At 39.0% G+C, this 25,577-nt stretch overlaps 1 protein-coding gene across 1 annotated transcript in view; it reads left to right on the top strand.

Moving 5' to 3' along the window:
• The window catches only part of cacna1eb (calcium channel, voltage-dependent, R type, alpha 1E subunit b), a 372,975-nt gene that overhangs the window by 305,162 nt on the left and 42,236 nt on the right, over window positions 1-25,577 (top strand). Inside the window, exons 28-37 of the mRNA XM_073871730.1 lie at window positions 6,348-6,485; window positions 7,445-7,646; window positions 8,976-9,140; window positions 9,605-9,715; window positions 9,804-9,884; window positions 9,981-10,100; window positions 10,222-10,287; window positions 20,154-20,245; window positions 21,686-21,860; window positions 23,227-23,354. Of these exons, the coding sequence (XP_073727831.1) occupies window positions 6,348-6,485; window positions 7,445-7,646; window positions 8,976-9,140; window positions 9,605-9,715; window positions 9,804-9,884; window positions 9,981-10,100; window positions 10,222-10,287; window positions 20,154-20,245; window positions 21,686-21,860; window positions 23,227-23,354 (1,278 nt within the window). The remainder of the gene's footprint in view (window positions 1-6,347; window positions 6,486-7,444; window positions 7,647-8,975; window positions 9,141-9,604; window positions 9,716-9,803; window positions 9,885-9,980; window positions 10,101-10,221; window positions 10,288-20,153; window positions 20,246-21,685; window positions 21,861-23,226; window positions 23,355-25,577) is intronic.

The raw sequence follows: 25,577 nt of genomic DNA, 5'->3' as shown, positions 1-25,577 counted from the left end.
GTCAAAAGACTATGACTATGTTTGATCTGTGTTTCACTTACTCTTTACACCTCTGGATGCCAGGAGTAGTGACTTTCCAGGCCTACACATACTTTTACATACATACGCACATATGCTTGTCCTGGGCATTGACGTTAAACTGCACCCGGGCAAAGTAGAGAGGCTGTGTGTGGGGTTAACCATACCCAGCTTACACCTATAAAATGCGCACAAGTAGCTGTGAGTACATGCTCTGTAACTGGTGAGTTGGTCGGCACCATAAAACCGAGCAGAATCCCCCTTATAGGGACTAAGGTGTTAAAGGCACTGGCAGCAGGGTGCCGGTTGGTGTGAGCAGCGAAGAACCGACTAGTATGAGTCAACGGTGCAAACACAAGATGGTATGCAGAAGAACCATAATAATGGTCAACAGATGGCGTAAATAGAAGTATACTGCTACTGCGGGGCAGCCTCCTCGCCAACCCCATTTGTTGCACCTGTGCACCATGTGGTAATTGGTGTGGAGGTCCAGAGAGGCAGTCTGGCGCCAACTGCCAACTGCCTTTTTTTCATTGTGCAAGGCGTCTTGACTGAAGGCATAGGTGGAAGCCCTGTGGCGATGAGGGGAACGCAACATCAGCAGGTCGAAGTAGCTGGGAACTGGGAGCTGATAGCGGAAACCTTGCAAACAGGGGGCTCCCAGTTGATGGTCAGAGAATCACTGAATCCTGAGCACCAGTGGGCTGAGGCAGGACTGTGAGTTACTGGGCAGCCATTTTTAGGGAAAGCAGAAGGGGAACCCAGTAGAAAAGGTGGGGTAAAAAAGCGTGTTCAGAATAGAGCGGGCGAAACAGAAAAAGCAAAAAGTTGATTGTGGCATCAAGGAACATTCGTACTATGTTCGACGGAGCTTCCAGACCTGAGCAGAGAATGGCTCAGATTGCAAAAGAATATGAAATGGACATTGGATATTGTTGCCCTTCAAGAGACCAGGGTTAAGGGTCAGGGTCAGGTGCAAGAGGAAAATTACACCTTCTTCTGGGTTGGGAAGACAGAGGGAAGGAGAGACGCTGGTGTGGCCTTTGCTGTCTACAATAAGATCAAGTTGACAACCCTGCCAACATTCGTCTCTGAGAGGATGATGGTTATATGTGTACCAATTGATAACAACAGGTATTTGACCATTGTCAACATGTATGCCCCAACCATGACCTACCCAGATGAGGAAAAGGAGGCTTTCTATCAGGAGCTGACAACGATTGTAAGCAGAGTTCCCCCACAGCATAAGTTGTTTGTTGTGGGTGACTTTAATGCAAGGGTGGGAAGTGACTGTGAAACCTATGCTGGAATCCTTTGAAAGTTTGGCAAAAGTAAAAAGAACACCAATGGAGACCTCCTGCTTAATTTCTGTGCTCAACAAGAGCTATGCCTCATGAACACCTTTTTCAGCCAGACAGATAAGAACTTCTTTACATGGAAACACCCACGCTCTGGACACCATCATCTGTTAGACTATATTGTTACCCGTAGGAGCGGGCTCCAAGAGGTCATGTGCACCAAGGCCATGCATGGGGCGGAGTGCTTGACTGACCATTATCTTGTGAGATGCCAGATCAGACACAAGATAACTGTGCCAAGGAGAAAAACTAACCGCACAACCCCTAAAAAACTTGCAAATGAAGAGCACCACAGAAGGCTGGCCGAAACTGTGTCATCTGCAGTTAATGGTGCAAAAGTCAAAACAGTAGGATCTGAAGATATTGAAGAACAATGGCAACTCCTGAAGAAGGCAGTATATTATGCGGCAGAAAGGACCTTAGGTCACCCACAGCATAGGACACCTGACTGGTTTCAGGAAGATGATTAGAAGATCCAGAAGCTACTGGATGAAAAACACCTCCGGCATAAGCGACATCTGCAGTAAAACTAATGGGAGCAGGGCTGCCTTTGCTGAGATCAAGACCAGAGTACAGAGAGAGAGGTGAGGTGAATAAAGAACAACTGGTGGTGTAGGCAGGCAGAAAAATTGCAAACCATGGCTGACAACCATGATTATCATGGACTGTTTGCAGGTCTAAAGGTCATTTATGGTCCAGGGAGCAATGCAGTAGCACCCGTCAATAAAGCAGATGGAGGAAAACTCTACAATGTGAGATCCAGAGTAGATGGAAAGAGCATTTCTGTAATCTGCTAAATCAGCAAGGATCCTCTGAACCAGATGCCTGTAGATACCTGTAGCTAATGGGACACCAGAGTCGTAATGACCTCTGCTATGAGATTACTATGGAAGAGCTCGAAAAAGCCCTAAAGGCCACAGCAAGCCATAGAGCACCAGGTCTAGATGGAATCCCCTCAGAGGCACTCAAGAAAGAAGGAAGAGTACTCAGAGAGGAGCTCCTGAAACTCTTTAACAGTTGCCTTGGTCATGAGTGTGTACCTCAGGATTTTAAGGATGCACTGAACATCTCTAAGACCTAACTTTTGTATCAAGCACCCCCAACTTCCTCCAGCAGTATGAAAGAGCCAAAACCGGTGACGATATATGGAGAGCCCCTGAAATCTGTCAAGGCTTTTACATAAATGGCAGTACAGTGACTTACACAAACTCCTCTGACCTGGAGGTTGAAAGGAGAATTCAGTCTGCTACCAAGGCTTTTGACTCTCTCGAGAAGTGCCTCTGGAGCTGTCATGACATCTTGTACAGCACAAAAGTGAAAGTCTACAATGCTGCTGTACTTCCCTGTCTGCTCTATGCTACTGAGTGTTTAACAGTTATATTTATACATAAATAAATACTGTATATGCATTCACCCACTCACCCCTCATCACATGCCTTTGGTGCTTTTCTTCCGACAGTTTTTTCCTGTTCCCACACTGTACTCCCCACAGGAGCATAGTCTGGGGGTTGCTTTTTTCTCCTCATGTAATGGTGTATTTTCTTCCTCAATCTCTGTCTTCCAGTCCTGTGCCCCCCTTGTCACACTGTATGTATATTGTATGTATGGACAGGTTGATAGCTAATTTCACTGGTACCTGTGACCAGTGACAATAAAGTTGATTCTGTTTCTGATTCTGGTATAACCTCTTTCTGATTCTGAATTTTATCCCAGAAATTTACTTAAGTATGTTTTGTTTAAAACAAAGTAAAGTATTGAAGTATTGTACTTCGCTACATTTTAAATCATATCCGTTACTGAGTAAAAAATATTCTTAAAAAATGCAAGGTGATAAAGGCGCACCACGGATCATTGATTGATGAGCGGGGGAACGTGATAAACTCACAAAAAGAACCATGGAGACGCACAAGACAGGCGCGCACTGATGCAGACCCTCAATTCAAACCCCTGGCCATATTTTAGCGACCACTTTCCACTGACACAGTGAGTGTTTCATTCCTATGAAAGGTAGGATTCATGCTCTTGAGTACAAAATTGCAGACCTGGGGCCGGATTCATGAAAACATTCTTAAGACAAAAATAAGAAAGTTCTTAAGATAAATTATAAGAAGTGCGTAAGAATGTTCCTAAGTGCAATTCTCAAACATTTCTTAAGAAGTTCTCGTTTTTTTCTTAAGAATATCTTAAATTTGTGTCTTAAGAATAAAATGACAAGCTTTTAAATGAATTAAGATACCCTGCTAATGAGGTAACAATACACTTATCCATTAATCTTTTGACTACCTTGCGATCATTAACGTGATACAAACGAGTGATGCATTAAGACTACTACAGGATGTTATTCGCTGTTGTAACAGAGGCCAGCTAGTATTAAGGCGGTGCGGTGGGTAATTATAATTCCATAATGTCCTATTCGGTCCGTCATGCGGGTCGAGCGCTCTGAGTGTGCGTGCTTCACTCTCCGTGCCACGACTTCGTCTCCCGCAAATGAGCAGTAAAACCTGGTCGGCAATTCCGTACTCAAGAGCATAATGAAACACTCTTTCACATCAGTGAAAAGTGGTCGCTTAAAAAGTTCCGGGGGTTTCTTTCATAAAATTGAATTGAGGGTCTGCATCAGCTGTGCCCGTCTCGTCCGTCTCTGTGAGGGCCTGAATTGAACACCCGACCATGTGCCATATGTGGGTGAATTTGGCAATTGGCGGGTAACACTGTCAATCTATCAGTGATGCGCAGGTCAATATATAAACAACCCGCACCCAACCAACGTTTTCAACTAACCCGCCCACAACTCGGACCGACTCGCGTCCCAAATATCAGAAAATATTTTTGGATGACTCGTAACCGCAGGCACCCGCTCATTTTGGATCAACCCGCGCATCACTGATGCAAATTAAGTGATTTATTGAGATGATGCTGTTTCGCAACGTTCATGCGATTGAAAAGAAGATGAGGCACTTCTCTGACTGCGTTTGGATGTGCGAGTAAGTATTAAGCTGTTGGTGAAATTGGATGAGAATGCAATGCTGACATAGGCTACTACAGTACAATCACAGGTGCACAGATGTGTAGTGCTGTGACGGATCAGAACTCTTGATGTGTAAACTTTAGGGGAGTTGCGTTACTGTGTCTTATACCGTAGTACATTAACATACATTTTGTGAATAGAGTAATAAAAAACAAAGTATGTGGGGCATTTATGTGCGCAGTTTGGAATTCCCCCTCCGTCTGTGTGTGCGCACGTGGGTGTAAGGGCACTCAATATAGTGAACATATGGAGAGACGCATCCAAAAAGACAGCGTACATAAAATCTTTCTGTTCTTGACAGGGCACATATAAACAAAATTATCTTCACAGTATTCTTTTTCTAATAAAATTTTTTTTTATGTCTTAAGTGTATACAGAAAGTCAAAAACCAGTCTGTGCTTATTTGATCTTAAAGAGACAGTAACCTCAATTAACATACTTAGGTTGTTTGATTAACATTAATGACACAGACTTAAGACAAAGAGAAAATCATATTTGCAGCTCTAAAAAATAATTTTATTTAATTCATACAATAAAGACAGCGTTATGATTCACTATCCAAGCAAAAAAACCTGTCTGGTAAAAAGTCACTGTGGCAGGTGGTCAAAAAAGTTAATTTCAGGCCCTGGTTTCCATGGTTCATTTTGTAAGTTTAGTGCGTTTCCCTGCCCATCAATCAGTCATCCATGACGTGCCTTTATCTTTTTTTTCTTTTTTACTCAGTTACGGATATGATTTAAAATGTAGCAAAGTACAATACCATATTTTTCGAATTATAAGCCGCGTTTTTTTCATAACTTGGCTGGTGATGCGTCTTTATAGTCAGGTGCTCCTTGTAAGTCAGTATGAATTAATTTTGGTATTTATGAGGCAAGATACATCATTACCCTCTACAGTCGTGAGAGTCCGCTATATGCTTGCTCCTGTACTTATGTAATTCAATGGATTCAGTGATGCGGAATGACGAGTAAACTTCACGCTAGTTGGCTTGTTCGGTTAATTTAGACTATTCAGCCTTCCAGGTAAGTTCTGTATGCTATGGTTTATCGTTTAAATAACTGATAATATTACTTTAAGTAAAGACGTCTATTCAGCCTACTGTTCTGTCTGCTATTGTTTAGTTGAATAACTTGCCTTTCCAGATTAAATGTCTGTTCTTCGGCTTGGATTTTGTGAAATAATTTTCGAAATAAATGCGACGTATAGTCCAATGATGCGGCTTATACTCCTGTGCGGCTTATAGTCCGGAAAATACCGGACTTTAAACAAAACATACTTTAGTAAAAGTAAAATTCCAGATTTTAAAAATTACTTAAAAAGTAGAAGTACACAAAAAACTACTAAATTACAGTAACATGAGTATCGTACTTTCCACCTCTGAACTACATTATATAGTTGTACAGTATGTTTTTATTCATTTCTGTAGCCTCTTGGCCAGGTCATGTGTGTAAATAAGAAGTGGTTCTCAAACAGTTTACCTGGATAAATAAAGGTTAAATAAATATATAAAATAAAAAAACACTGATTTATTACTATAAAAACACAATACAAACAGCTTCTAGTATTTACTAGTTTTATACTAAACTGTTATGAAGACTACAGAGGACCCAACATCTATGAACAGATGATGAATACCCTTATTTTTCTTAACCTTCTGCTTATAATTTGATTCAAGATTTTAACGTTCACACAAACACAACAATAACACTAGCAGAGCGCGACCCTTACAACATGGCCGTGTCCTACCATGCAATGTGGTGTGACATCACTTCACATTCTTTATACTGATACAAAGGATATTCACTCCCCTGTATATCACTACGTTCATGACTGTCTTGTTGTTAAATGCAATATATTTGTGTTAATGGAAATAATCACCAGTAAAACAAATATTTAACTTCTTTCTTTAATTAGCATTGATTTAATTCTTCTGTGTTATGTAGGGGCTACTTCATTGACTATGGCAAGGACAGAAAGGAGGTGAAAAAGAGGGAGTGGAGAAGGCATGAGTTCCACTATGACAATGTTCTCTGGGCTCTTCTAACACTCTTCACAGTGTCCACAGGCGAGGGCTGGCCACAGTATGTTTATAACTTATATATAACATTGCATTCTGTAAGTGATAGTTGTAGTTTGATTTCACCTTGACTTGTCCTTCATATATTACAAAAATCCTTTCAAATGTGCTACCTTAAAGTCTAAAGACGTAGGGGCTAATCAATCAAAGGTGCTAGGAGTCCAACCTTGGCTACATACATAAAAAATAACAAATAATAATAAAAAACAATATTTAAAACAATAATAAAATAACTTATTTATAAATTGATATTAATATGGTATGATAGAAAGTCATTTGTGCAAAATATATGCATTCCCTACATCTGTCCTATCTATCCATCCTTATGATCTTAAACTCGACCGTACACTAATCCAGAGTGTATTAGTTTCGAGTATCTGATACGGAACTCATTTGAGAGATTGTCAGTTAGTAAAGAAATTGTAATCAAGCAACATGCCAGATATAAATATGTATAACAGACACAAAGGGCAATGGTAAATTGTTCAATTGGACATGGTATGACAAAAGTCTTGCTTATGTGATTGTAATAGATGAAATAAACGTTTCCGTTTACTATGCATATAGTCAGTGTGTTAATTATATATTGTCTTTCAGGGGAGCTTTTTCAGTTTGCCCAGATCATTTAGTTCAGATGTGTGTACTTTACTAAACCAAATGCATGATCGAATGAATGATCGATCGATTGAATGAATGATCAATTAATGGTTGGCTTGCATGCATTATTTTTAAACTGATGCATAGAGGACATGTTTTATAATATTTTTGTAAAGTACAAACTGGTCAATGGCCCAAAAAGATTTATTGACCAGCTTGACTTGACATGGATGTACCAGCAAAAACAACTAGTTACTTTATGTGGCTATCCCTTGATAACCTTTTTCTTATGCTTTTGGTGCCTATGTTGCTGGATAGTGTTGCTAAATGAAATGATTGATTATGTCTTGGTTCTTTTTTCGACAGAGTTCTTCAACACTCTGTGGATGTCACTGAGGAGGACCATGGCCCAAGCAGAGGAAACCGCATGGAAATGTCAATTTTCTATGTTGTTTACTTTGTGGTTTTTCCTTTCTTTTTTGTCAACATCTTTGTGGCTCTCATCATCATTACATTCCAGGAGCAGGGTGACAAAATGATGGAGGAGTGCAATTTGGAGAAAAATGAGGTGAATATCTGCTGTGGGGATTAATAAAATACATTGTCCCTGTTCTTTCATTTTTACTGAATGTATCAACATTTACATTTACACTGAGTCATTTAGCAGATGCTTTTGTCCAAAGTGACTTACAAATGAGGTAAAGCATAGAAGCAATTATAGCAACACAAGAACAGCAATACATAAGTGCACTAGAACTAGTCCCATTAAGTATAACACAGTTTACATAGCCAAGAGTTAGTTAGTAATTTTTTTTAAATTGGTGAATGTACAGATTAAAAAATAGAGAAAGATAATAAGCCCTGTATTAGGAAGTGAGGTATTGGCGGAAGAGATGGATTTTTAGGATGGCACCACAAGCCGTCGCCCGGTGACAGAGTGCAGGGATCAAGAGTGTATGTAAGGCTGTATACGCACAACCGGCGCAATGTCATAGAATGTCTCTGAACAGGTTCACGCCCACTTTTGGGGGAATTCCGACTGGACCTTCCATTGACTTCCATTCAAAATAGCGGAACAAAGCAATGTTCGTACACAGCCGGCAGGCGTAATTAACTTATGAAATCACTCATATTAAACATGTTGAGTAATTATTTACATTTACATTAACATATTTAATTTGGTCATAATAAAAACATGTCTCTTTCATTCTCCCAGCGTCAAATTTGTGTAACAATGCTCCCTATTGGCCAGAGGTGTCTTACCCAGACATTTACTCGTACCTCATCGAGTCAACAGGGAAGCAAGTGAATGATTTTTACTTCGTATTTGAAAGTTACTTCGTATTCATATATTATGTCTTTATATTTAGAGTAATGAGTGCACTTTTCCGTCGAGGCATACAACTAACTGGCTTAGCGATATTTCCAGCAATCACTGGATGGCGTTGTTACACAAATTTGACGCTGTGAGAATGAAAGGGTCATGTTTTTATATTGACCAAATTAAATGTGTTAATGTATCTTTCGGGCTCTATGGCAGGCAGGGTGGACAGATAATTACTCAGCATGTTTAATCTGAGTGATTTCATAATTTATTTACGCCTGCCGGCTGTGTAAAAACGTTGCTTTGTTCTGCTATTTTGAATGGAAGTCAATGGAAGGCCTGTTTTTTTATACCCCAAAAAGGGGCGGTGACGAAATTTACAGTCAAGTTCCCGGATGTGCCGGTAGTCCGTATAAGCGAGTGAAGTTTGATTAAGTGCCTTTTTACACCTCAACAAACCCTCTTCTGTAATCTATTATCTATCCCTTATAGTAAAAAAGATGTGCTGCAATAGTAACCTGTGCATTCAATTGCTCTGTTTATTTCTCACTCTTTCTTTTCTTACTCTTTCAGCGGGCTTGCATAGACTTTACTATTAGTGCAAAGCCTCTAACAAGATACATGCCTCAGAACAGACAGACGCTCCAGTACAGATTATGGCATTTTGTGGTGTCACCATCATTCGAGTACACAGTGTTGGTCATGATTGCGCTTAACACAGTAGTGCTCATGATGAAGGTAAAACATTTCATTAACAATCACTTAGAATTTTGTGTAAATAAAAAAATGGCAAAGCTAGGGCTGTAACGGTTGTCATAACCACGGCATCACGTCACAAACTATGAAAAATATAAAATACTTCAAGTTCGTGTGAACAGCCAGCAAACTGAGTTAATGCGCTATATGCAAGGACAGGCAACTGATGAACAGGTGAAATGGGGACGGAATTATGAGGCAAGATATTTTCTCTTGGTCATTCAAGGTTGTGAAAAAATATCAATCTGCGCTACCACACACACATTCAATAACCCACCATCACAATGAATTTGTGCGTTACCATTGCAGTGGTAAAATACTGCCACCATGACAGCCCTAGGCGAAGCTCAATAACCTTTTGTTTCTTGGATTATATTGGCTTTGAAATTGTCTGTGGAGCATTTTTGTAAACATTCTCGAATGATTAGTAAAATTTGATCTTACAGTACTACTCGGCCCCAGCTACCTATGACACAGTGTTGAAGCACCTCAACACAGGATTCACTGTGCTATTTTCTCTTGAATGCATCTTAAAAATACTGGCTTTTGGGGTCATTGTGAGTATAGCAAGATCACATTCTTGATAATGAGTTAAATGTCTTGGTTATGCTTTTCATTTCTCTTTACTATGGTCTCATTACACAGAACTATTTCCGTGACACATGGAACATATTTGACTTTATCACAGTACTTGGCAGTATTACTGAGATTGTAGTAGATTTACAGGTAGGAATTTATCATGTGTTGTCTTAATCCTGGACTAAATAAAAAGTCTAGTATTTCATTTGAACACACTAATCTCTCTTTCTCTTTTTTTTTTAGTCGGTGAACACCATCAATATGAGTTTCCTGAAACTTTTCAGGGCAGCGCGACTCATTAAGCTGTTGCGTCAGGGCTATACAATACGCATTTTGCTGTGGACATTTGTTCAGTCCTTCAAGGTAAAACACACATTTGCACTAAAAGTATTTATATAATCCATTAGTTCTGTACAGATATGCTTTGTAACTGTAAACACAAGAAATCTCATGACAAGGCTCTTTATTTTCCTCTTGTTTTCAGGCTCTTCCATATGTTTGTCTTCTCATTGCTATGCTGTTCTTCATTTATGCTATTATTGGCATGCAGGTAAGATTTGTTCATCGGCATTAAACAGAACAGACGTGTAAACTTAGACGGTGATTCTAAAGCACATTCATTTGTGTGTAAAATTGTTAACAAATGACTGTAGTGATTTCTTGGGTTTCCATGAAAAGGCCATGGAGACGGTCGTCAAATTGTCTTCTGTACAGAATATAAATTGATGGCTTTGGTGGTAAACATTGACAATAACTATGCAACACATGTTTTCATTAATTATGTGTCTGTTTATTTCGTTTAAAAGGTAACAGAGTTTCAACGTACCTGTCACAGCCCTATTCTCATTGCCCTCATGTTTTCCCCTGTTACCCCTCTCTGGACTTGATTTCCAATCATCCTTCACTCTCCTCAAATGATCTTCATTATCATCATCACACCTGCCAGCTATTGTCATCAGTCACCATATACAGTATATACTCTGTTTGTTCATCTTCCTTTGTTGGTCATTGTTTTGTAGTTGTTGTTCTTGTTTAAGTTTCTGTTTCTAGCCATTGTATTTGTTCCAGTTTATGTGTTATCATTAAAAGTATCATTATAGACCATTTCAAAAGATGTAAACAACACTGGTCCAGAAGCACTTCCTGTTTCCGTTTTTTAACACTAGATAAACGTTGGGATAAAATAAACCAACAGAACATATAAACCTGAATTAACTGAAGTTAAACAAACATCTTAAAGATAATAATACATGTGAAATAAAAAAATAACGGTCACAAACTGTAACAGGAAGTGTTTCTGGACCAGTGTTGTTTACATCATTTGAACTGGTCTATAGTTAATTCCTCCGTCGTCATCTTGCCTTCCTTTATCACCACACCCTGACAGAATGATCAACCAAAACCTGGATTTCCAGCACCTATTCTTCAGAGGTTCTCATGCTCTTCACCATTTTACAGGATGGTAACCTCTGGAGGACTATGTGCTGGAATTCACGGACAAAGCCCATCAGGTGATCTGGAGGGATTCAACCCTTATTAACTGCTTTCAGTTGGGACTGGATCATGATCTTCATATGACGGTTTTGCCCGATCAATGTGAAATGTCCTTTATAGATTTCCTAAATTATGTTCTCCAATTAAACGGCTTTATTTAGAGATTGATATTGTTCCTGAGGACAAATGTAATGTTAATGATCCAGTCCCAAACCGAAACCGCCCTCCAGTTCACCATAACCATCACCCAGTGTCTTTCACCTCTTCTTACCTTCACCAGTGCCCGGTTTGAACTTCTGAGATCTGCAAACCTCTTTACCAGATGGCCTTTGCCATTCCTGCCTCTGGTCCTGCGAGCTGAGGACTTGCTTTTCTGTTCCCAGTGAGATGAAGACTCGCTTATCTGTTTCTCGCGAGATTTAGACTGGCTCCTCTGATCCCCGCTAGCCGAGGACTCGCTTTTCTGTTCCCAGCGAGATGAAGACTCGTTTTTCTGTTCCCCGTGAGATGAAGACTCGCTTATCAGTTCCCCGTGAGCTGAAGACTCGCTCCTCTGTTCCCAGCAAGCCAAAGACTTGCTTATCTATTCCCAGCGAGATGAAGACTTGCTCCTTTGTTTCCCGCGAGCTGAGGACTCGTTCATCTGAATCACCTGGCTTACCTGAATCGCCTGAATCACCTGGCTTACCTGAATCGCCTGACTTATCTGAATCGCCTGACTTCCCGAAATCGCCTGTTTCACCTGAGTTGCCTGTTTCACCTGGTTCACATGAGTCGCCCATTTCACCTGGTTCACCCGAGCTCCCTGAACTCTCTGTCCGATCAAGAATGTGCTTACCCGCCTTCAGTGTCATGGTCACTGTGACCGTTGGTGTCTGGCCAGCGCCTCCCGTCCTACAAGCGCTTCCAGCGCCTCTTGTCCTGCAGATGCCTCCATGGCCTCCTGTCCTGCCCGAACCTCCTTGGCCTACTGTCCTACCCGTGCCTCCGTGGCCACCCGAACTGCCCGCACCTCCGTGGCCACCCGAACTGCCCGCACTTCCGTGGCCACCCAAACTGCCCGCACCTCCATGGAAGATAGTGAGAATGATGGTAGAGTCTCAATGGCATCAGCAGGACCAGATAGAGGAAGATGCCCTCCAGCAAGAGCGGAGATGGAAAGGTATGGAGCACCAATTTAAGCAACTACAGCAACTGGTAAGAGGCGATCCAACATCAATGCAGCCGACAAGGCAGCCACTTGACAGACTATAGCAGATAGATTCACCTAGCTCTCGCCCTTCAACACCCTTTGATCTACACAACATGCCTTTTCTGGATGTACCAACTCCTCTGCTCTAAGCCTTGCTGCACCACTAAACCTTCAATGGGGGTGTAAACCCCCTAAGATGTCCACATATGAAGAGGATGAAGATATTAAGCACTATTTAACCACCTTCGAAAGGCTCGCAGCAGCAAGTCCGTGGCCCCATGAGACTTTGTACCTTGTGCCCTTGTTAAAGGTGCAGTGTGTATTTTTTTAGAAGGATCTCTTGACAGAAATGCAGAATATTATACAAAACTATATTATCGGGGTGTATAAAGACCTTTCATAATGAACCATTATGTTTTTATTACCTAAGAATTAGACATTTTATCTACATACCGAGGGTCCCCTTACATGGAAGTCGCCATTTTGTGCCACTGTGTTTCTACAGAAGCTCTTAACGGACAAACCTTTTTTACTAAGTTGTCTCCGAAGATGACATGTTTGTCCGGTGGTGGTTACCATAGCTTCTCTATGCATTTCATAAGTGAGGGGTGAGCAGTGAACTGAGCCATTGGTTGCAACTCGCAACCTCACCACTAGATACTGCTAAAATTTACACACTGCACCTTTAAATGGTAAGGCCAGATCTGCCTATGTAGCCATGTGTTTGGAAGACAGCCAGGCTTACATGAAAGGGAAGCAAGCCATTCTTAACAAGTTTAATATCAGGGCCAAGACTTAAAGCCAACGTTTCCGCTCCAAGCTCATCAAGGAGGGTGAGATGGTGAAAGAACTTCTAATGTAATGGTCCCTGTGAAGATAAAAAAATATTCCAGGCTTTAGTTGACTGGAAGTAGTCAATCTTTCATTCTTAAATCTTTTTTTTGAAGTCTGATTTTCAGGCCGTGGGCAAAGTGAGGGTCCGCTGTATCCATGGCGACGAGTCTGAGCACCAGACCGGTGAGGTTCTCATAGAGATTAATGGCCAAAAGTACTTACTTGTGATATTACTTCCCTGATCGGTTAAGATTTCTTTGGGAACACCCACATGGGACAAAAGTTGAATTTTTCCTTAGTATTTCTAAAGTGGGAATGCATCTGGGTAACATGTTGCGTAATCACAAATTACTAAGATATAGCGGTGCCCTGCCCTACTTCTCTCTAAGGGTCCAACTACATCTATGGCAATATAACTAAAAGGTGTGTCAATAATTGGGAGACTGACGAGGGGAGCTTTTAAGCTTCTTTTGGAGCGAGCAGACAACTGCCACTCTGGACATCTACAGTACCCCGTCATTTCCTTGTTGAAAACCTGCCAATAAAATATTTGCAGGATTCTCTTCTCTGTCTTCTATCTGCCTAGATGTCCTGACCACGAAATGCTTTGACCTAGGTGTAACACTATGGCTCTAAGAGCCTCAGGAATCACTAACTGCTCTGTGTCTGCACTCACTCGATACAGTTTCTCATTATTAAAGACACATTATGCAGTTATTTTACCTTAATATAACAGCTTCAAAGTTATTTTGGTGGTAAACAAAGTCATAGTAAGGCGAATCATCCTCCTGTTGAAGCTCGGGGAGGACGCCGCTACCAAAACCAGCAATGCAAGCTTGAGAGAACCGCCCCTGACAAATCTCGCGAGAATCACGACTTGCTTTACGGCAACGACGTCACACACGTTAGGCTTGTTCGACTTCGTGTAGCCTGCGGGATTCGACCGCCGGATGACGTCAAGATGCCGCGAGAATGATCCGAGGCGGCGCTTTGACGTCATCCGGCTGTCGGTTCTTGCAGCGCTGCAGGAAGTCGATCAAGCCTATAACAACAACTGCACGTGCGAATTTGAGACGTGAGGTTAAACGATTTAAAAGTTAAGAAAGCGCGTTCGGAAGTCAGTAGGAAAAGGAAAAGAGAATCTGACCACATTAGGAACCGGACAAGAGTCCCACTCTGTCAGGTTTTTACTCGTTGGCGTGAGCTAAAAGACAGCACTGGAGGGATGCTGATCTGGCGATCTTGTTGATGGACTAGTAAGTAAATCTCTCATTTGTAAACTTGTTTGCGGTCTATGTTGTATGTTGTTGCGCTTGCTTGTAGTATGTCATGCGATTATCATGACAACAGTTGTCAAGATCTCACATAATTATCAGGACATAAGCCTAGAGGTTGTAAATAGTGTAAACATTTTGCAAACTATTATGATAAATAGCAATAATCATGTATAGTGACATTATAACGAACAATGTTATAAGATAATGCAACGTACACAATTAACTTTGTCACGGCATTTTGTAATGTTTACTTGTGATTAAGCTGCAATCATGTGAAAACAGTATAAGCTAGCAAACGTGGTACTTTATTATTATATGCACTCTACACTTGGAATAAACTTCTTATTATCCTATGACCATCATCTGTAGTTTAGTAGACTATGCAGTAGCCTAATATTTGTATGAAATTGGGAAACATTACCTGGTCATTATCTTTGGAGTACTAGAGTGGGAAATTACGACAGTTGCAAGTATTCTCCAGCGACTCTAGGGGTCACTGTTTGACAAAAACGCCGAATTGCATAGAGTGGCTTTAACAACAAAAAATGTCACCCTCCCTTATGGCTTCTTTAGCCTCATCATCGGTCTTAACAGATGATAGCTTTTGACCCATATCCTATGCCCCGTGTGGACGAGCTGGTGTAGTGCCTTGGTGAGGCTGAGTTCCTTAGCACCTTAGACTTGTGTTAGGGGTACCGGCAAGTACCGCTTACCCCCCCCCCAAGCACAGAAACTGACTGCCTTCAAAGCTCTATCTGGCCTGTTTCATTTTAAGGTCATGCCCTTTGGCCTACATGGCGCAGCGGCAAAATTTCAGCATCTCATGGACGAGGTGCTGAGGGGGGCTGAGGACTATGCCGTGGCTTATATCGATGATGTCATCATCCACAGTGTGTCATGGGAAAAACATCTTCAACACCTCAGTAATTTCTTTTGAAGGATTTGGCAGGACGGGCTGGTAGTGAATGTCAGCAAATCCCAGCCCATTCTGAATTATGCTACCTGAGATCCATCCTGGGTAGTGGCACGATACGTCCTCAGGTTAGCAAGATGAACGCCATCCGCAACTCCCAGCCACCTGCAACCAAGAAAGGGGTGAGATCTTTCCTGGGGTTGATTGGATGGTATCTGCATTTTATCCCTAACTTTTCGAGCCTCAGACCTCACTCGCGAGACCAGCCCCAACAAAGTGGTCTGGGCTGCTGAGTGTGAGGCAGCACTCCATGACCTGAAGGAAAGTATGTGCCATGAACCAGTATTGCAGAGTCCTGACTTTTCCTTGCCCTTCACTGTGCAAACCGACACTTCGGGCATTGTATAGAGTGTAAACATCTGTTAATCATAGTTATTCATCAATACACCCACAGTTATCCTGTAGCTTTTGTGTGCACACTTTTGACATCTAATACCACGGTGATTCATATGTTATAGCTACAACCATTTATACATCTCTTACTGTTTAATCCATGCCATTCACTTCACAATTATAGCCGATCACAATAACTATGCAACACATGTTTTCATTAATTATGTGTCTGTCTGTCTGTTTATTTAGTTTAAAAGATAACAGAGTTTCAACGTACCATCATTATGTCTTACAAGCATCTCCTGTTTGGTCTGTCTAAAGGAAAGTTTGCTGCAGTTGTCAGGTTTAAATATCTAAAATGACTCTATAACTTCCGGGTCACAAAAGTGACCCAGAGTTTGATTTTTTAAATTTAATTTAATTTATTAGCTATAAATATATATTGTGGCTTCGCCAAATATGAGCTTGCATTATATAAATAATGTTCTGCAATTTTCTAGCTTTGTATATATAGTATTTTGGCTGTTGTTAAGCTTTTATTGTTTGCTCACCTGAGCCACCCCTGTATTGTATTGGGTGTTGGTATGTGCGAATTTCAAAGGTGCGTTTCAGGTCTATATAGGCCCTGTTTATATTAGAGCATTTGCGTTTTAAAACGGCATTTTAAAATGAAAACGATCCTCGTTTATACTGGCATTTTAAAAATAATCTTCATCCACACTATACACGACCATAAACGCATGAAACATGACCAATCACGAATCTCTGCATGCGCATAAAAGTGTAAAATAACTTATTACTCTAATAATAGCTTACCTTTGCGCGTTTATGCAGCCTAGGGGTGTGCGATATTGACAAAAAATCATACATGGATCCTTTGCTGGCAACTATAACAGACACTATTTTTGAACCTATAAAAATGTGTTTGGGAAAGTCTTATATTGTTCTAGCTCCCCCCTACAACATATTTATATGATTAATAGGTTAATTTTGATTTAATTCTGTTTGAACTAAACAGAAAGGTCTTTATGATTTAAAAAGAAAGCATTCAAGTGAACAGTACTAAACGAAGCAAAAACAAATTTCAGCAAATGCAAACTTCAATCAAACATAGTAAGAGATGAAGTATTGCTTTAGCCTACGGAAATGCTTAGTGCATTCATTTTTAAAAGTTTGCGAGGTCCGTGCACGTCCTCCGCTAGCAACACAGAAATAGCTAAAAGTGCAAGCGGCTAAATGAGCATTAAATATTAATGACGTTGAGTTTATTGTTTTTATTAATTTATATTCACAAAACTTATAAACAAAACATCGATTAAAATTAAGAGACAAATTATCTGAAACGAAATTCATTTTAAAGTAGAAAACAAAACTTAAACTCAAAAATAATGTCTGACCCATTACAATTCTCCCTTCATATTGGCCTTTACAACGTCCTATATGGCGTTTAAAATTACAGTCTATCTTTCGTAATAAGCTAACTAAATTTAAACAAAACATAAACAACATTACAACAATATTCAAACTCAACAATACTCAAACATAAATATAAAACAGACATTATCTATAAGGATACACGTTAAAACAATCTGATATAGCGTTTATAATAGCTGGTTGGTAGATGTTTACTATTTTTGGCAAAACCTCCGTTGCAAATCTTCATTTACCTGAATAAAAATAATTTTTACTTTGAAAATGATGCGCTGTCATGTACATCAGCTGTTCGTTTACATAAGACTACGTCTACGTTCATTTACACTGCAGCGCAACGTCTGGGTTCTCAAACTAAAACAGGGTCTGCAGCGTTTGCGAACGAAGCCGTTTATGAGGGTCGAAAACGGTGGTGTAGTGTAAATGAAAGGCATAAACGTAGCAAAAGTAATGCATTTTAAAGGATAAACACATTAATGTAAACATAGCCATAGACTAACAGCTTCAGTCTTTTGGGGAGATGGAGAGGTGAAGACATAAGTCTGTTGTAGGCTATCAAAAGTGATTTTTTTAAGCTGTGTTCCTAATAGGGCTGTCACTTTTCGTTCGAAAATCGATTGCACAATCGATCGGACCAACCAAAAAACGTTTCGAAAACGAAAATAGGCAAACGATTTTAACCAAATATGTACACTATTAATTTTAAAAGAATTAAACAGTTAAAAATATAGATGTAACAAAACTCACAAACAAGCAGAAAAAGAAAATAAAGAATTCCAAAAAGTGCAGTAGGTGTGCGAAAGCTAGACAGAAAATACCCAGCAATTTTACGCACCTATAGTTTCACGCTTTCAATCGCTGCATCTAGTGTTTTGCAAAGAAAATGGAGGACAACGTCAATAAACCTGTGCAACACGAGACAGCGTCGAAATTGTGACCTTACAGGAGATGATGAGTTATGACAAGGAGCCACCCTTGCGAGCTGACAGCGACCCGCTTTTGAGATGGAAGATTGGCAGTACGAAATATGCAGCTGGCAACGAAGTACCCGAGTTTCCCTGGGACATCAGTGCGGTCGGAGTGCGCCTTCTCAACAGATGGACATAGTGAATGAAAAGCGCTCTGCTCTTGACCCCTAAAATGTTGATCGACTTGTTTTCCTGACCAATAATTTGTAATGCCCCTAGTCTTTTTGCGCATTTCATTATGCCTGCCTAGTGCCGCCTAAGTGTCGGTTACGTTTAATAAAAAAATACACAGCATGTTCTCAACTTCAAGTAAGTCTATTTAAAGTTTCATTTTTGAACAGTTGTTTGAAATGGATCGAATCATTATTTAAAATAATTTTTGAAATGCCTAAATCATAAAAGCAGCCGGTTGAACCTGCAGTAATGTTTTTCATTTATGGCAGCAGTCCACTCTGCATATTTTTTTAGAGAATGTTGCACTACTGTTGCTGTTTTTATTCTGCACGAAACTTAATGACAATGAATAAGAAATATTGCTGACTTGTGCGTTTCAGGCGCTCTCTTTACATTTGTCTGTTATTTGGCGTTAAATGGAAACGTCTTTTTTAGACATGGAAAATCGATTTTACAATCGATTCAATGAACACTTATATATTAAAAATCGAAAATTATTTTTTTCACAAAAGTGACAGCCCTAGTTCCTAAGCAGCTGCAAAATTAAAATGTTGATTGTTTTTTACTCTCATGTCAATTTACTTTATTAACTTAATAGTATTTTTTTTCTTTAATGTTGTTGATTTTTATTGCTTTTATTTGGCCTGAATTGGGGTAAATAAAAAAATCCCATCTTTTCAAACTCATCTAACTTCTCCTGACTGTTAACACCTGCTCACGATTTCTACCCACAACAACATAGCCAAGACGTTTCTTCTCACATTTCTGTCTAAAAGGCTTATTATGCAGCTCATTATGTGAGTCTTTCCACAGCCTTCCACAGATGTCAATCAAAGATTATCCAGGAGCTTTCAGGCCTCCTTGAATATGGCCTTTCTAAGCAAAAAAGTGTCTTAGAAATTCTAAATCAATATATTGCTTATTGTGAATGAGTCGGCAGAATGAATTTCACATCATTTTGAAGAAAAAAACTTTAGACTATTAGACAGTGGCGGCTCCAGAGATTTTCTGATGCAGGTGCTATGGGGATGCTCAACACTTAAGAGAAGGTGCTTTAAATTTTGGGGCGTTTCATTAAGGAGGTCGCATCGGACCACCCTTTATACACGTGTTCACGCCCGCATTAACTAGCCTATACTCGTTCCACGACTACGTACAAGTATTCAACACAAGGGCTATAGATACAACATACATAAGACTGCCAATGTAAACCTCTGAAAGTAATATTTCACAGTTCTGTCACAGTCTAGCCCTGAATACAACGGAGCAGCAAACGCAGGAACAGACACTGTGCACGCTTCGGCCTTAAAATGCTCAGATCACGAAATCAAGCAGCCAGTTACCAACACTCGAGATGAATCAGCATTGTTTCTATTGTTGGGGGCATCATAGGGTGACCATAAGTGCCATTCTTCCCGCACCCGGATGCGTCCTGTCCAGGATTTCGGGTGCATCTTCTGCATCTTATTAATGTTTAAAAAGTGGGTATACCCCATGCCATCTAAAAAAGAAGTGTATTCTCTGCACTACACGACTGATGACATCCATGCTGAAAGCTTTGTGTCTGCCTGCATGTGTAAGCTGTAATAAAATTTCTTCCTCATTCCATGTTTGTTTTTTAGCCATGACCATCTTTTTAAGGTAGATGAACTTCAACAGGTCCATCAAAGAACTGCATGAAGAAAAATTATACTGTGTATGAAGTACAATTTTTGTCTAACATCATATCTTACTTTTTAGGTGTTTGGAAATATTAAATTGAATGATGAAACACACATTAATCAGCACAACAATTTCAAGACATTCTTTGGTGCCTTGATGCTGCTTTTTAGGTAAGATCACCGTTATCACAGAGACAAAATAAAATTCATTGCTCTTTACTGCTTTTAGTAGAATCTGTGATGACAAGAAAGTAAAAAGCCTCAAGGCCCTTTATATTTGAAATGTAAATCATCTTCACAAATGTTTGATGCGATTAAGCTTTTGATCCCTGTGGAGCATTTTAAAGATATTTTAATCTGCTAATACAGTTTTACCCCTAAACCTACAAAAAAGATCATGTACTGTTAGAAATAAAAAGCCTAACATACAGACAAGTGTAATCACAATAAATTATGTATTACAAAATTTCAAAAGCAGTACCAAAAGTAGTTACAATTATAATGTGCTGCAGCCACGGTCCTCTATATGAAGTACATAGAAATATTAAAGTTAGTAATCCAGAAGAACGTTAATCCAGCTTCTCTCTGTCAAGGTGCGTATTTCAAAAATACATCAACTGAATGACAGCAATGTTGCAAATCTGTGATGTAGCATGAAAGAGCCAATGGTCATTTAAAGGTGCAGTGTGTAATTTTGAAAAGGATCTCTTGACAGAAATGCAAAATAATATACAAAACTATATGATCAGGGGTGTATAAAGACCTTTTTGTAATAAACCGTTATGTGTTTATTACCTTAGAATGAGACTTTTTTATCTACATACACCGAGGGTCCCTTACATGGAAGTGGCCATTTTGTGCCGCCATGTTTGTACAGAAGCCCTTAACGGACAAACTTTTTTGCTAAGTTGTCTCCATCAATGACATGTTTTTTCGGTGTCGGCTACCGTAGCTTCTCTATGCATTTCAAAAGCGAGGGGTGAGCAGTGGACTGAGCCGTTGGTTGCAATTTGCAACCTCACCACTAGATGCCGCTAAAATTTACACACTGCACCTTTAATATCACTGCCATAAAGCAATGTGCTGTCACTAAGTAAAAGCATTAGAGAACACACACAAAAATATTTTAATGACGTGTTAAAGATCTGTTGGATAGAGATAGGACAAGTAAGGTCCTAATTCTATTTATTATTAATTGTGACACTTGGTTACACCATGTTAATTCTGAAGTTAATTGTTGTTATAAATGGTAAATGAGGTTTTCAGAGTTCAAGTTTTAAACACTTTATTTATCCCCAAGGGATAATTCACAAAGCCACGTAGAGTTACGCAAACAATATAAACTCAAAATACATTCTATTTTTTCTTTAAATAAATGTTCACTGTAAGGTGCGGAAAACTGTTTGGTGGTAAAAATTATTTAAAAAATTCTAAAATGAGTCAAGACTTAAGTAATGACTGATAAAAAAAATAACCATTTACACACCCTCATGTCACCCCTGATGTAGTTGTAAACATTTCTCCTGAACTGATTATTTGTCTGTACCTAACAGCTGTTTACCTGGTTAAGTTGCCTTATTCTTCAGAAGATATATGACTTTCCTTTTGCAGAAGTGCCACAGGAGAGTCGTGGCAGGAGATCATGCTCTCATGTCTCAGTGGGAAAGAGTGTGAACCGGATCCTTCCATAGCTCCACCTTTCATCTCACCAGATCACGAAGGCGGCTGTGGGACTGACTTTGCCTATTTCTATTTTGTTTCATTCATCTTTTTCAGCTCATTTTTGGTAGGAAAATAACTTTCTTGTTATACTACATTATAGAGTGTTAAATTTTGATTTAAATTGTTTAATTTTTGTAATAGGACACGCGCTCCTTGTTCTGTATTTTTTTCGAACATCTTAGAAGGTGAACAGGTTTCCATCAAGTATCATGTACACTATGAAATGGTCACAGTGGCTTGAGCCTCTGTTCCTGAACAAAATAAATGTATAATGGATTATTTGTTTAATTATTAATTACACATTAATTACATTAATTATAGTGATTTAATGTATTATTTCCATAACAATATGGTTATTCGAAGAATCACTATTTTCTAACAGTGTTGCAGAAGAAAGTAGGCAAACGCAACGTAAACGTAGTAACACCTCAATTGAATTTAGTTTTGACAGTATTCTTCTCTCAGCCACAACATGAACAGGGTCAAAATCTCATCTTTAGTGTATGTCTACTCTATTGTTGTATTTCACAAATAATGACTTTTAATGAGTTTTATCCATTTTTGCATCAATGATCGTTTGCGTGGTCTGTTTAAGAATGCCGTGAACATGCACTTATCCTAGCTAGCTACACCTGGCTTGACATAGCTGCACGTTCTCATCCTGGCTAAGCAATCGTGCAACAGACTTAGCCAGGATGCGCTGTTTAAACCAGATCAAGCTGGGCCTTTTCTGTTATCCTGGCTTTCTTAATTCTACTTTTGTGCAATACCACCTGGTCTTACTTTCTGGTTGCTATGAGCTTTGCGCTCATCTGGATCACCACAACAATGAAATTATTTATTTCATTAAAGATTTCATAAAAGTTTCATTTTTGTTTTGTGGAGTCATTGATACAGTATGTGCAATACATATTTGCATGTATATGAATACCGGCTACATCTGCCATGTTTAAATTGGCATGTGACATGTATATTTGTTGATGTACTGTCAACACTGAAAATAACGTATTCAGGTTTTGTTAAAAACAACCACAATTTACTCTTATTTATGTTACCGTGAGGGCTAACAGTTCTCCAGATATAGTTTTTATTTTTTTTATTTTACCTTTTTCAATTTGCTGGCTTCTTAACTCTCGTGGCCTAATGGGATGAAGTAGTGTTCATTCGATGCATACTTTAGAACATATTTTGCTTTTAATGCCTTATGCTTTTCAATACAGTTTCCAGACACAGCCAATTTCTTAACATTTTGTGCCTTTTCCCACTTGCTCTGAAATGCTGTCAATACTACAATACTTTGATTGGGCATTGCTCTTCTCTCTTATTGAATAAAAAATAGTTTAAAATAATAATAAAAATAATTTGTAACGCTGCAGGACATGTTTTCCAAGTACTAATTTTTCTTGGCAAATTCTTTTGTTTTTCCTAAGATGCTGAATCTCTTTGTAGCTGTGATTATGGACAACTTTGAATACTTGACTCGGGACTCCTCCATTCTTGGACCTCACCATTTGGACGAGTTTGTGCGCATCTGGGGGGAATATGACAGAGCAGCATGGTACGCACAAATATCACATTACCACTGGAATACTAGTTATAATATTGTTTAGTATGTATAATATTGTATTAAGTGTTTGCCGGTTTTTCCTGGGAACCAAACCTCATCATCATTCACAACCATGTTTTATTATTCAAAATCATTCATTATTACTCATTTCAAAGTTTATTTAGATTTTGTGATAGTAAGCAAATTTAATCCCACTTTAAATTTATACCATTGCTTGAGCTAATGTTGCTAAGTTCAGCAGGTTGAAAGGCTCAATAATGGTCCCTTACCCACTTTTTTCCAATATTTAATTCACATTTGGCATGATAAACTACGTATAGTAAGTTCAGCACTTACTTTTTTATCTGTATATGTGTTTCCGGGGATCAAACTTATGATGATTGTACTGCTAACATGAGGCTGTACAAAATGAACTACAGGAATTTCTGACTGCCATTCAGATGAAACCCACACAGCATTAAAGCATAGCATGCTGCCGGTATTTACTAAGCTCTCCAAATGGTCGTATTTTAGGAAAGTGACAAAAAACCTATGTGGTCGTTTTAGTTGAAGAATATGTTGGGCTTAACATACTGGATTTCCCAAACACCCACTATAATGTCCCAGACATCTATACCAGGAGGATTCTGACCAAAATGGGACTGTGACTACCTAATCTAATATTGGATGCTGTTGGTCTTATTCTTATTCTGAGGGTACCACAGACTTTAAATTTCTTTAAAAATTGACTAAAACCTATCTTTATTTTTAAAAAAGCATTTGAGTAACACTGCATTATGCATAGATGTTTTATGTGTATATGTGTATTCGTTTTTAAATATTTTTGGGATAGTCACGGAATTTTTTGCGCATTTTTCCGTGGCCCTGCAATGGACTGTCTTTTTCCATGGCATTCTCACGGATTGGTTACTCAACTGCTTTTTCCTATGTTCAAACCATTTTCGCTTTGGTTTAGGGTTAGATTTGGTGTTTGCGTTAGTTTGTCACTTTAACTATTGGCTTATACTATTTTTTCTGCTTTATTATTTTATATTTTCTTAACTTTAAACAATTGTCGCCTGGTGTTGGGGTTAGAGTTGGGTTTGGGTAGGGATATAATTTCATGTAAATCTAACCCTAAACCGAAGCGAAATGGTAAGAAAATAGGAAAAAACAGTTGAGTAACCAATCCGTGAGAATGCCACGGAAAAAGACAGTCCGTAGCAGGGCCACGGAAAAATGCGGAGATCCGTGAGAATGCCACGGAAAAATGCGCAAAAATTCTGTGACTATCCCACGGAAATTTCATGGGCAAAAAAAAAGATTCAACTCAAAAGCACACCTCTGCTCAGCACACACAAATGCATTGAGACTTTGGGCTTCACATCTGTTAATCTTTTGTTCCTTACTCGTCATGAAATATGTGAAAAACATAATAGGCTATAAAGACACCATGCTGGGTTTTAAATCACGTTGAAAATACACAAATCATATTCTGTATCTCATCAATGTAATCCAAATCTCATCTTTAGTGTATGTCTACTCTATGGTTGTATTCCACAGTAAGTTTGTTTCTGCAATATGAAAATAAGAGTTATGAGATTTCCATTATAAATCCAGGCATTAACCAACTTTCAACATCGTTTGCAGATGTTTGTAGGTTTGAATCATAATCTAATGCTTCCCCTTTTTTCTCATTTAGTTTTTTTTAGTAAGATGTCACACACTGAAGTTGCAGTATTGTATTTATTACATTGCTTTAAATACATCCTATAAGAAAATAGCAAGCAAATTATATATCTGAGAGGGCTTGAAAAAAATGTTAAACAAAAAATTTTTGTCATACCAAACTTTAACATTTTGTGATATGTTGGGAGTTCAAAACAAAATAAACCAGGTTTATATATATATCTCACTTAATTCTATATACTCAATATTACTGTTGTGCAATTCAAATGAAAAACCATGGGCAATGTTGGGGCATGGGAGCCCTGGTTCTTTAAGAATGCTTAGGGCCCCCAAAATGGTAAACACGGCACTGCCCTCAGGGAGGATGTAAAGTAAGAGACTGTGGTGATATACTGTATATTGTGGGTCTCTTTGTAAATTGATTTCTATAATACAATTTTAGTCCCAAACCTTTAATTTAATACCTTTATTTAACCAGAGGACTCAAAGAATCTACACTGAATAAAAATATTAACACAAAACTTTTGTTTTTGCCCCCATTTTCAT

The sequence above is a fragment of the Misgurnus anguillicaudatus genome, chromosome 2 (genome assembly GCF_027580225.2).
Source record: "Misgurnus anguillicaudatus chromosome 2, ASM2758022v2, whole genome shotgun sequence".
NCBI lineage: Eukaryota > Metazoa > Chordata > Actinopteri > Cypriniformes > Cobitidae > Misgurnus > Misgurnus anguillicaudatus.
Note: the sequence above shows the minus strand (reverse complement) of the source record. Positions and strands in the feature narration are given on the sequence as shown.